This window comes from Pholcus phalangioides, unplaced genomic scaffold, assembly GCF_987345545.1.
Source record: "Pholcus phalangioides strain wild (caught in Gottingen) unplaced genomic scaffold, Ppha-v1.0 ptg000003l_1, whole genome shotgun sequence".
NCBI classification, from domain to species: domain Eukaryota; kingdom Metazoa; phylum Arthropoda; class Arachnida; order Araneae; family Pholcidae; genus Pholcus; species Pholcus phalangioides.
Window position 1 is genome coordinate 11,688,160 of NW_028301596.1, and position 14,151 is coordinate 11,702,310.

The 14,151-nt window shown below is 36.5% G+C and overlaps 1 protein-coding gene across 1 annotated transcript in view; it reads left to right on the plus strand.

Annotated features, from left to right (window-relative positions):
• Window positions 1-12,079: 12,079 nt before the first annotated feature.
• The window catches only part of LOC149088034 (uncharacterized), a 33,002-nt gene continuing 30,930 nt past the window's right edge, over window positions 12,080-14,151 (plus strand). Inside the window, exon 1 of the mRNA XM_089244054.1 lies at window positions 12,080-12,248. Within this exon, the coding sequence (XP_089100180.1) occupies window positions 12,203-12,248 (46 nt within the window). The 5' untranslated portion in view covers window positions 12,080-12,202. The remainder of the gene's footprint in view (window positions 12,249-14,151) is intronic.

The following is a 14,151-nucleotide window of genomic DNA, read 5'->3' on the forward strand; positions in this document are numbered from 1 at the left end:
GAAAAAAATCGGTATCTGTATTTGTCTCTACAAATGACGTAGAATAAGCCCATCGTTCTAGTCATTATTTCAATATATAAATGGAATACATTGAAATGTATTATATTTCTAGAATCTGTTGATGTTTTGCGGCTGGACGTCGCAAACATAAAGGACGAGGAACAGCAGAAAAGACCACAGGATGGTGGCAGATCAGGTAACGCACCTCCACATTCTCTTTGTCTCTTCTTCGTAATTTTCATTGGGGGGGGGGGGGACATGAGGCTCGTACTAAAATAACACCCCCTCAGATCGGATTTGTCCAAGCTTTCTTTTGTATTCTTATGAAATGATTCCCTACTTAAATTTAGCCGGACCGCGTTTTTACCACCCTTTACATATAATTTTAACCTGGAGTTACGCTCATTGGCTAAGATCATGATTATGTCACTAAAAAGCGAAACAAGTTGTGGTTTTGGTTTCTGTTTCTGACTACAGCACCGTCTGGATTGGCGATGGACTAAAAACTGCTTATACTATTACAGTTATAGCGTGCGAGTTTTTGAATGATGGGTTCCGACTATCGCATTCAAATAGAGATTGAAAAATTTTCCAGCATAACTTTTATAAGCTTATATAAAATGGGATTATGCATAATCATCGGATTTATCACGTTTACTCACGACTATTTCAAGAATGGCGGACTGGAAACTGTCCAGAAGCGTCAGAAATCGTTGAATCCATTAAATCACATGTCACGTCTAAAAGTAAAACGTAACCGTTTCTGTTTTATTTTCAATGCTCGGATTATAAGGGATAAAAAGATAAAATCGATACATCGATAATTTAATTCTACGAATACAGTCAAACCTCGTTAGTGCGTCACCCGGTTAACACGTCACTCCGCCTACCGGATCACTTTTTGGAAGTCCCAATTATCCTCATGCAGGAACTGTAACGGCTATGGCTTACTCCGTTTAACGAGTCACTCCGCTTATCAAGTCATATTTTTGCTCTCCCAAGAGTGACTCATTAACGAGGTTTGACTCTATATCACTATATGAGACTTTGGTCATTCGAATGCCGCCAAACCAAAAAAAAATCTAATAAAAACTGTTTTTGTACCCCCACCTCTCCTTTTTAACCACAAAAAATTTTATGCAAATGTTTTGTTGTTACAACCGGTATCTTTGGATTGATAATTTTAGAATTCGACACCGGTTCCATGGCAGATGAAGATGCCAACCTCAGGGAACGGGATATACAGGAACCAGATGCTGAAGAACGAGAACTTGGATCACGTCAAGTATCTGAAGAACTGCGTAGCCACGCGCCAAAAAAGAGGTTCTCTCCATAGGATTCGGCATCATGTGTGGAGGACTTATTCATCGTTGTTGCCGATCGAGGACGCAAAACAACAACGGATTGGTCTCGGCAAGAGAGCGGTATTTAAAAATTAAATTTTTGTAAATTCTTGGAAAATAGTTCTAATTCTTTTCGGATATAAATTTTTTGGCTAGTAATTAGAGTAGGAAATGCAAAACAAACAAAAGTAAATAAAAATTTTGGGGAATTAAAATGGATTTAAATTTCAGTTTAATGCTTATAGCTAGTTTCAATAAATCATTGGCATTAAATTCTTCCATTTGGCATTAATTGAATTTTAAAACAGCCATCTTAAAAAAAAATTTACTTCCATCAGCGGCACATCTTTTTCTTCTTATTTTCGGGTTTTTTTCAAAAATTTGTAACATTTTTTTCCCTCTGATTTTATTTCTAAATTTTGCTAATTTCTAAAAATTATTTATTTTCTCTGTAATTTTTTTAAATTTTATTTGTTTATTTATTCTTTTATCCTTTTATGAAAATAAAAATTTTGATATTTTTATTTAAAATTTCTTTTTTTGTTAATTTTCTTTTTCTAAATTCTTTTCAATTTATTCCTTTTCTTAGAAATTCTTTATTTTTTAAATTAAAATCCCTAATTTTTTTGATCAAAATTTCTTAATTTTTTTAATTAAAATTTCTTAATTTTTTAAACTAACATTTCTAAATTTTAACTATTTATTCCCTTTTTAAAAAAATTTGTTATTTTTCTCTAAATTTCTGAATTTTATCTGTATTCTTTTTCTTAAAAATTACGTGGTAGCTAAAAGAAGAGTGCATTGGTGGACTTGGACCTGGTGCGCTGGAATGAGTTCGTTTGAATTTAATGGAATGGAGTATCTTTCGGCAATAAAATTGGAATATTTTGAATTTGGTACGGCGTCAAATTTTAGAGGAAACGTTTTGAACTTCAAACGGTCTAACTCTAATCGAATTTTTTTTTTTTTTTTTTTTTTTTTTTTTCAAATCATTAAATAATTGGACATTTCTAAATTTTGTCATTAAAAATTATTTTGAAAAATTACTAATGAGAGAAAAAAAATCCTCAATGACAACAAAACGAATTCCTTACTGAGAATTAAAAAAATTCTTAATGAGAATAAAAAAAATTTACCCAGTCGGAATAAATTTTAAATAATCCCTTAAGGAGAATTTGAAAAGAAAATTCCTTAAAGAAAAAAAATGATTAAAAAAAATAACAATGAGCATGAAAAAAAAATCCTTAATGTGAGAATTAGAAAAAGTAACTTCATGAGAATAGAAAAAAAACTTTATGAAGATAAAAAAACAAATTTACGGAAATAAAAAAATTACTTCAATGAGAATAAATAGCGATAATTTAATGAGAATAAAGGAGAATAACTTAATGTGAATAGATAAAAATAACTTGAGAATAGATAAAAATAACTTAGTGTGTGTGTGTGAGAGAGAGTAGATAAAAATAACTTAATGAGAATAGATAAAAATAACTTAATGAGAATAGATAAAAATAACTTAATGAGAATAGATAAAAATAACTTAATGAGAATAGATAAAAATAACTTAATGAGAATAGATAAAAATAACTTAATGAGAATAGATAAAAATAACTTAATGAGAATAGATAAAAATAACTTAATGAGAATAGATAAAAATAACTTAATGAGAATAGATAAAAATAACTTAATGAGAATAGATAAAAATAACTTAGTGTGTGTGAGAATAAAGAATAATATCTCAAATAAAGAAAATAAACCTTAATGAGAATAAAGAAAATAAAACTTAATGAGAGTAAAGAAAATAAAACTTAATGAGAGTAAAGAAAATAAAACTTAATGAGAATAAAGAAAATAAAACTTAATGAGAATAAAGAAAATAAAACTTAATGAGAATAAAGAAAAATAATGAAGATGAAAAAGTAACTTAATGAGAATAAAGAAAAATAATGAAGATGAAAAAGTAACTTAATGAGAATAAAGAAAAATAATGAAGATGAAAAAGTAACTTAATGAGAATAAAGAAAAATAATGAAGATGAAAAAGTAACTTAATGAGAATAAAGAAAAATAATGGAGATGAAAAAGTAACTTAATGAGAATAAAGAAAAATAATGAAGATGAAAAAGTAACTTAATGAGAATAAAGAAAAATAATGAAGATGAAAAAGTAACTTAATGAGAATAAAGAAAAATAATGAAGATGAAAAAGTAACTTAATGAGAATAAAGAAAAATAATGAAGATGAAAAAGTAACTTAATGAGAATAAAGAAAAATAATGAAGATGAAAAAGTAACTTAATGAGAATAAAGAAAAATAATGGAGATGAAAAAGTAACTTAATGAGAATAAAGAAAAATAATGAAGATGAAAAAGTAACAATGAGAATAAAAAATAGCTTAATGAGAATAAAGAAAAAAAGTAACATGGATTAAAGAAAATTTTCCCTAACGAGAATAAGTGGAAAAAACTCCTTTATGAGAATAAAGAAAAATCCTTAAGTAAGAGCATAAAAAAAATTAATTAATGGGGATAAAAAGAAAATTTCTTTAATGTGATAATAAAAAAAATAGCAATGATAATAAAAAAATGATAATAAAAAAAATAACATAATGATAATAAAGAAAAACAACTTGAGAATGAATAAAAACGATGAGATTGAAAAAAAAAATTCTTTAATGAGAAAAAATTTAAGAAAAATTCCTCAATGGGAATAAACAATTAAATTCCGAATTTAGGCATTTTTTTGACGTGTTTGTTTTGCGCACCTTTTCATGGAAACGATTACTGATCGGGCCGGGACCCACAGGTCGAAGCACGATGACGAACAGCCACGTGGATTCGTCCAAGCCCGGGCCAAGTATCGAGCCCAGCAGGTACTCGAGCCAGATGGTGACGCTCGAAGAAAACAAAAGTACCACTCTTTGTCGAGTGGCTGTGTGTACGTTTTCGTGTGTCCTAAGTGTATCCCTCCCGTATGTTGTCAGTGTACGAATCTCCTTCGATTAGATTCTGCGACTGGTACCTGTGGTCGAGGGGTGAGGTTCTCTTCCACGCATTCTGTTCACGACTGTTGTGTACATCATCAGTTTTGGCGAGAGCTGATACGTCTCGAACATAGCCGAATAAGTCGAAAGTCAAAGATACGCTGAGGTGTGGTGAGTTTGGAATTGCGTCCCCTCGCAGCCTGAAACTCGCTAGATCTTATTCTTCACCATCGTATCTCAGACTTTCATCTCGATCATAATCAACGTCGAATCAGCAATTTCCATCGTTGATGATGCTCACACACAGCAGTTGTGGATGAAACGTCACTAGTGAGGATGTTCGCGGAATCCGACGAACATCGTCATTGATCACGCCGCCACAGCTGCGGATGAAACATTTTCATCGAACGCCACGCCAGATTCAATGTGTCCGGCTACGAATCAGACCAGTGTGAGATTACACTTATAATAGAAGGTGTACCATGTTTAGGTTTGTTTTTCCATTCTGCAGCTTAAATGCGTTGAACCTTTAGTTACTAGTGTATCTGCAGTCGTAGTCTCTCTCGCAGCCGAGAATATTGCATTGAATAGGCCGTCGTGTTCACTGATGATGCTCATTGCTACCGTGGGCGTTTGGAAGCAAAATCTCAAAACTGGACGCAGCTACCTTTCCCGGAGTCTGATCGCAAGGATCTCGCAATCGAAAAATGTCGTAGGCTTTCAATAACGGCATCGGCCATAAGAAATTTTGGACTGGTTAAGCTGGGTTTTCCTAGGAAAAGGTTTCCTGCGGTGCGTGCAGCGTGAAATCACTGATTGGTTAAAAACCTGAAATTCACGTTTTCTAACCAATCAGCGTTTTCACGCTTCACACAGCGCAGAAATTCTACTCCTAGGAAAACCCAGCTTTAAGCCAGGTTTTCCTAGGAGCAGGTTTCTACAGCACGTGCAGCGTAAAAACACTGATTGGTCAAAATCAGCGTTTTCACGCTGCACACGATGCACAAATTCTACTCTTAGGAAAACCCGGCTTTAGCCATGGTTTAGTGCAGTGATTCCCAACATGGGCGTTAACGCCCCCTTGGGGGCGATGGAATGTTCCAGGGGGGGCGGTAGAAGCTACGGGTATAACATAGGATCCTAGATTGCGGGTTAGATTGCATGGGGAGGGGCGATGGAAGAAAAAGTTTTCTGAAGAAGGGGGCGATGGGACGAAAAAGGTTGGGAAACTATGGTTTAGTGCATAGTTTCCCAACCTTTTTTGTCCCATCGCCCCCTTCTTCAGAAAACTTTTTCTCCCATCGTCCTTCAACGCAATCTGATCCATAGGATCCTATGTTATACCCGTAGCTTCTCCCACCCCCCTGTAACGTAGGCGTTACCGCCTACGTTGGGAATCACTGGTTTAGTGGTAATTTTCCCGCCCGGAGTTTCGTCGAGACTGATCAACAGCGTTAGTGAAAGAGCTAGCGGAATCGAAGGTGGTTGACTTTTGAGACCGGGGCTGTAGATGTGCTGGTATTTGGAGATGTAGCTGGTTTTCGCTTGTTTCAGCCCAGTACCCGCGGCACCTCCCCGTACCACGCATCTCCAGTCTCGTTCTCTGTCTTTCCCTTCACGCCTCGAATCGAGTCCGTTCTCTTCTACCGATGGTGTTCGTCACCATCAAATGGAGAGATTTAAGAGGAAGAGAAGAATCTTCGATCACAAATTACAAGTTGTTTTTTTGAACACATGTTCAAAAAGAGGAATGAGAAGGAAAAACGGAAGAGAGGTTGAAATCATGGTGCAACCATTGCGTGTGGCAGGTGCTGCGTTGAACGCAACAGATCAGACACATTCATGTGTGCGAACATGTGAAAGTGGGTTGAGAGAATGGGATTTTTTCGACATGTGATACACATTACATGTAAACATTCGGTGTTCTGCACCTCATCGTTCTTCAGCTACCAAAATAGTCTAACGCATTATTTATACACATAAACATTCTTTTATTTTTTGGCTCATTTTTTAACTTTATAATTTCTTTCTATTTAAATTCTAATTTATTTTTTCGCATTTTGGGAATATATTTATTTTCAATTTCAATTCAAATTTATTTTAAAATTTGTGTGAATACATGTTATATGATATTATTGGCAGCCAAGAAGACAGATGTCCCATACTGGTTGTTACAATGTTAGGTTTAAAAAATATAGTACAGTGATATTATTAAAAAAGGTAGTAGTTACATATAAAAATAGTATAATTAACAAAAAATGAATATGTTAAAAATTGCAATATAAACAATAAAGAATATTCTCATGCAACGGCGGAGGTGCTATAAAAATTAGATATGAATAATATCAATATGAGTTGTTTTATTCGTTTTGCATTTACTTTTGGTTCTTTGGTTTCTATTTTATATATTTATCATATTTATTTTTATTAATTTATAGCATTTATTTTTGATTCTTTGGCCTTTAACTTTTTTTAGGTTCAGCATTTATATTTAATCCTTTGGCATTTATTTTTTAAGGTTTTTCATTTAATTTAAATTCTTCAGTTTTCATTTTCATCCATTTATTAGTCGTGTTTTTTTTTTGGCTATATTTTTATTTCGCATTTTTCTTTGTATTCATTTCCATTGAATTCTTTTAATTTGAAATTCTTTCTAATTTGAAGAAAGAGAGCGCATTTTACGGAAGTTAAGGGAATTCTCGCTTTTTTTAAGGAAAGTCATGAAATAAATTTTTTTTTCACAAAATTGGAATAATAATTTTGTAATTTATCTAATCTATTATTTTTATCACTGTTAACCACACGGGTTTTTAAATTGAACTGCTCTCTCACCGAGACATCAATCAATATCATCGTCATTCTCATCATTTGGACAACGTGAAAAAAAAATCGTGTCAGGGACAGCAATTGATGTTCTTGATTCTTAAAAAATTAAAATATTTACCCTTCGACAGAAGCGCTTTGATTCTTAAATTCGAGTGAATTATTTTATAACTGATTTAAGATGCATGGCTTGACTACGAAATTTAAAAAAAAAAAGTGTTTGTTAGAAATATTCTTATATTCTGAGCTATCTCAATGTCGATCGAATGCATATTGATGTGCTTTGAGCAAGGTACAGTGGCTCTTTTGAACTGGCGAAAAAAACCTTTCGGTGAAATATTTATGAGGAAAACAAGATTTGAATAAATATTATCATATATATCTTTGAATAAAACACGACTTGGTTTTTTTGGATTTATCGCTTCTTCTTTCATTTTGTCGTTCTCTATGAAATCATTGATAGTTTCTCATATTTTGTATAGTACGTAGCATGATATCTCTTCAAATACGATTTTCGATTGTTGTGTAAATCCTTAGTCCGAGTTTTTATGGAAATGATGTGGAAACAGTTATATAGAAGCATAGTTAGTCAGCCAGTTCTATCTGGAATAAGTCGCTGAGAGACTGCAAAAACATACACTGAAGAGCCAAAAAAACTGGTTCACCTGCCTAATATCGTGTAGGGCCCCCGCGAGCACGCAGAAGTGCCGCAACACGACGTGGCATGGACTCGACTAATGTCTGAAGTAGTGCTGGAGGTAATTGACACCATGAATCCTGCAGGGCTGTCCATAAATCCGTAGGAGTAAGAGGGGGTGGAGATTCTTCTGAACAGCACGTTGCAAGGCATCCCAGATATGTTCAATAATGTTCATGTCTGGGGATTTAGGTGGCCAGCGGAAGTGTCTAAAGCCAGAAGAATGTTCCTGGAGCCACTTTGTAGCAATTCTCGACGTGTGGGGTGTCGCATTGTCCTGCTGAAATTGTCCAAGTCCGTCGGAATGCACAATGAACATGAATGGATGCAGGTGATCAGACAGGATGCTTACGTACCTGTCACCTGTCAGAGTCGTATCTAGCCGTATCAGGGATCCCATATCATGCCAACTGCACACGCCCCATACCATCACAGAGCCTCCACCAGCTTGAACAGTCCCCTGTTGACATGCAGGGTCCATGGATTCATGAGGTTGTCTCCATACCCGTACACGTCCATCAGCTCGAAGCAATTGGAACCGAGACTCGTCAGACCAGGCAACGTGTTTCCAGTCCTCAACAGTCCAATGTCGGTGTTGTCGGGCCCAGGCGAATGTAAAGCTTTGTGTCGTGCAGTCATCAAGGGTACACGAGTGGGCCTTCGGCTCCGAAAGCCCATATCGATGATGTTTTGTTGAATGGTTCGCACGCTGACACTTGTTGATGGCCCAGCATTGAAATCTGCAGCAATTTGCGGAAGGGTTGCACGTCTGTCACGTTTAATGATTCCATCTCTCGTGCGCCGACTATAACATCACGTTCAAACTCACTTAAATCTCGATAACCTGCCATTGTAGCAGCAGTAACCGATCTAACAACTATGCCAGACACTTGTTGTGTTATATAGGCGTTGCCGACCGCAGCGCCGTACTCTGATTGGTTCCATATCTCTTTATTTGCATACGCATGCCTGTACCAGTTTTTTTGGCTCTTCAGTTTATATGATGATTTCATATATTCTGATATGATCAAATACTGGATGTTTGATATAGCTATATTTCGGCGCTCGTCTCTAGAAATTTTTTCGATAAATGTATAAATATAACCACCAAATTATCAAAACTTGTTACATCTTGGAAGCAGCTTCACATCTGGACAAAATCTTATTTGCAAAGGTGAAAGCCATTCAAACTGAGACAGATTTTTAAAATAGGATGTTAAAAATCTGTCGAATATATGAACGCGGTTACAATAACATTGAAAAAACCTCCAAAATATTTAATTATCTTTAATTAAAAAATATTTATCACAAAATTATGATCTGCATGACATTGTCTCAAGGTCTTGTTGCATTTAAGATTGTGAAATAAAAAAAAAAACAGTAAATCAAAAAATGGAAAAATCCCTTGGAAGGCCCTAGGTAATGGAAAAATCCCTTGGAAAGCCCTAGGTAATGGAAAAATCCCTTGGAAAGTCCTAGGTAATGGAAAAATTCCTGGAAAGCCCTAGGTAGAGTCTTCGTCCATAGAGATGTAATATGGGCATTTACGCAATCTGAATTCATGATATAAACGAGAAATAATTCGTTGGCGATCTTGGCGTAAAAAATACTTGAAGGAAAAAAAAAAACTCTTGAAGTGGGCTTTGGAACTGTTTTCAGACAGCCCTTCGAAATAAAAAAACTAAAAATCTATTTTTGAGATGTATATGCCTTCATTGTGTGTTATGGAGCCCGAGAGATCCATTTTCTGAAGATAATAACTTCAGAAAACTATAAAAACAGTTACTATAAAAACATGTAAGAAAAGGAAACATGAATAGGGATCTATGGCTTCTAGGGGTATTTGCATTGTTTATGTGTACAATGGATGAACACTAATCAAGTTGGAGCGTCAAAAATTTAATAAATATTACCATTGTTGGGCACATTCTTCAATGTGCTGAGCTAAGCTATGAGTTTACTGGGAAAATAAAACGGAAGTGGCAATATATTATATCCAAGATCACTGTGTGTTCATGGTTATTATAAGCAGAGTAAATTAACAATATTCTCCATGGAGAAAATCTCAAGACCATCATCCATTGAAGTTATAACCAATTTTTTCTTCTGAAAAATTTAAAGAAGAGAAAGCACATGAGTGATAATAAAAGATATGATTAGATCAGCCAAGTTGTCTGTTTATCGACAGATAACTATTGCAGTTAAAATGCTTCAACATCCACTCACAATAACAGCAAAATTTTCTTTACGCATTGGCCGACCAGTTATTGCCCACTTTGCGAAAAACCTAGACTTTGGACCATTCCCCGCAAAGCATTTATACAGAATTCTGTGGTGTCAGGGCCGTCTTAAGAGCATCATGAGGCCAAGTATTTTTTCTGAGGCCCTACCTTGAAAATTCTTGAAAAATTCAACTACTTCTCGTTTTTCTGAGGCCCCCCCCCCCTCTTCTTTTGAGGGACCCCGGGCCGTGCCCGTGTAGGCCGATGCGTTAAGACGGCACTTTGTCACATACGCGCTACTTTTTTTTCCCATTCGAATTCAGCACAGCTCCGTTCTACAGCCATGGGTAATTTACTGCCGAATGAGTAGTGCCGGAAGTGCGCATGTGTACCTAACAGTTTTAAATGCGTATCTAATGTTGTGCGTGTATTTTTAGTGCTTTTTCTGTAACATTTGGAAATAAACATAATTATGACAAGGTGTGACATGTGTGTGTGTGTAGAGTTGCTCGTTTGTGATGCTACTGGAAAAAAAAATTTCCAGAGACGACCGATTTCGACAGCCAAGGTTGATGATCGCACGAATCTCGAGCACAAAGGCCTTCTACTTTAGCTGGTGTTGTCATGGCCAGGGGCCTCAACTAGAAATGTAAACTTAGGGGCAATTCAAGTATTACGTCAGCAAATTTTTAGCCATTTTTGACGCCCCCCCCCCCTTTCCTTGTCAGAAAAATTTCGTCATCAGCTCTGTCCATGAATCCTCCGCTACATTCACAGCGGGGCCGTTGCCCTCCCCCCCCCCCCGGCATTTGAAAGTACACTACAAATGGTATATATATATACAAATATATATACATGCATACCTTGAGTACATATGTTCTTTGCCCCCCCCCTCCCCGGAAAAAGTTGAAATGACGGCCCTGATTCACAGATCACTTAAGTGACCCGCGGCACAGTTCTAGAACACTCAAGCGATCCGTGTCACATTTACAGATCGATTGAGTGACATGTGGCACAGTTTTAGAGCACTTGAGCGGCCCCCAATGCGGTTCTACATCACTCAAGTTTCCCGCGGCACATTCATAGATTACGAAAGTGATCCGCAGCATAGTTACGGATCACTTGAGTGATGCGTGACAGTTCCAGAGCACTTAAGTGGCTCGGACACATTACCAGATGACTTGGATCCGCGAAACATTTAAAGTGGCTTGGGGACTTATCAATTGGGGGAATGTCAGTTCAGGAGCCCACAAACTATCGAAAGGTTTTTCTCGTTTTTGGCGCACCGAGTAAGATGTCATCAAGAATATTTCAGATTTTAATAAAGGGTGGTTGATGACGTATGCATTATCAACCCCCCCCCCCTATTCCTTTTTGGCAACTCAAGCGGTGATGAGTTCAGATCCAAGTGGGAAATTCCTTAGCATTTGTGGGAAATTTTGAGACTTCATCAAACAAAAGAATTTTTCGAAAAAAAATAAATTAATGCAGTGCACTACTTTTCTAGCGTGAATCAATCAATTAACCATTGATTGATTGATTGTTTCACGCTAGAAAAAGTAGTGCACTACTTTTCTAGCGTGAAATACTTGGTTACGTATTTTTTCTGCTAGGTGGCAGCACATTTTTCGGAATGTGTGGGGAAAAATTTAGTCAAAAGAGAAATTTTTGAGGGAAATTTCGATGGTAATTTTGCTAGAAGTTGACCTGATGGATGGCATGTTCAGTTCTTCCGATGGAGCATAAGGAGACGTCAGCACAAAAAACTCAGAATGAGGCAGACGACAAGTGAAATGAGAATTTCCACTGCTTGATTTTGCGATCCAACCATAGAGTTTATATTACTAATATAAGATACTCGATGGACGGAATACTTGAATGGCTGCTTTTTCATAATTTTTAGCGTCAACTGGCAACTTTCCGTACTTGGAAAACTCAAGTGTCCGGATTTTTCTTATAGAAAATATGGTCAGAGTACGGATGTCTCTCACTTTTATTGATAATGTAGTTATGGCCGTAAGGCTGTCGAGCAACCATTTAAAATGCTTACACGTGCTCAGGTATAGAGGACTTTAATCATTCAAGTCAAGTTACACGTGCTCGATTAATTACAAGTTAGGCAAACTTTCCCCGACATGGCGCGGAAAAAAGCTTCTGGTGTTCGTAGAAGATCCAAGCTCGGTAAGTCGCGGGATTCTCAACCAGAACCTTGTATAAACATTCGTTCAAAGCAAATTCCTGGGTGAAGTGTTATCTACAGTTGACGGACGTTATATCGAAAGGAAACCATATAGGCAGTGCCATATGAAAACATTTGGGACGTATCTTTCCGGGTCATTGTAATGCAATGGTCGCTATAACGTAGGGTTGTTATCATGGGCGGAGATACGCACCCCCCCCCCCCAGCGTCAAGGGAAGAGTCGACTGATCTAATGTATGTATATATGAATTGACATCATCGTCTCCCCCCCCCCCCAGACTTCCAAGTCAATCTCCGCCTATGGTTGTTAGAACCCTAGTCGACTCTATTAATGAGTATAATTGTAATCATGGGCGGAGATGTGGGGGGGGGAGGGCATTGCCACCCCCCTCCCCCCAGCGTCAAAGATAAAATTGACTGATCTAATGTATATATGCATATGCGAATTGACATCATCATCGTGCCCCCCCCCCACCAAGACTTCCATGTCTATCTCCACCTATGATTGTAATGAAGCATGAAAACTTGGATCGTGGTGCCCCGTGGATCCCCCGAATCCCCTGCTTCCAATATTAGCCACCATCTCCATAAAAATCTATGGAAATATACGCAATAACTGTGCCGATGATGAAAATTGAATTGTTATCAAAGTGATATAAACTGGATATTTATTGTCTTTGTATTGCAAAGTTTTTCAAATTTTCATTCATTTGCACTATGGGCACTATAATTAAGTGCTTCGGTTAGTTAAATGCATTTGGTTCCATTAGTGGGGTTGAGACAACTTTGGCAATTTCCGATTTCACCTTGGGTTTTCCTTAGTGACTGGAATATAAATTTCAAAACCGTGAACAGAGAATATTTATTTATATATCAGGATTCAGGAGGACTGGTTGAACCCCTTAACTGCCAATGAAATCTTACATGCTCCGCACCCCAGTGCCGCAGTTTTACGATCACAAAGAGTAAAGACACATATATGTATGTATGTTTGTGATTGTTAATACTGACTCCCTAAGGCATGTATATTCACCCATGGCAGTAAGGGGTTGAAAATAAAGTCATGAGTATCATCTTCTAATGCTCATACCCAAGAGGTAAAAGAGGATCGGTCCTTAATCTGATCGTTCAAACAGGTTTGTGGTTGAACGGGAACCCTGTTCTAATCTTTAAGAATCATTCTCCAGAACACGTGACATCGATGAGGAATATACAGGAAAAAAATATAAAAATATCCTTTCATCTGAATAATCACTGGCACATGTTTAAGTAACTTTTTTTCCTTCTTGGTTGCACTGGCATCACTTTCGTTGTGTTTTTATCGTTATTTGTCGCAATGTGCTTGAGCGGGATAAGGTTTATGCCCGTAATGAGCAGGGGGCTCATTTTTATGTAAATTTTGTAACTGAATATTTTTTTTTTTAAACTCCTTTATTATTCATGGTTATATTTGCCCCACCCCCACGGCTTTGTTTATCCCCATACACACTGAAGCTGATTTTCATCAGTTGAGGTCCAATGGGCACCTTAAGTTAGTAAATGTGTAAAGTCTGGTTTTTTTTGGGGGTCTTTAGAAGTTAGAGCACCTGGTGCATCTACTGGTAAATCCACCCTCGGCATACACGTAGAAAAAAAATTTCACCTCATCTTGTTCATATTTTTCTTACGATGTAACACCTATATTCTGTACAACCATCTGCAGCGGATTTGCAACTTTTTTCATGTGAATACATTTTAATATGAGAATTTAATGATCAATTGTGAAATGTCGAATGAGTTCCTTATTTAGCAAGTGAAAATGTCATTTAGCCGTTTATTTTGTAAGAAAAAAAAATGACTTTCCAGATAATAAAATACTAGTATTTTTTGTGATTATTTTTAAAA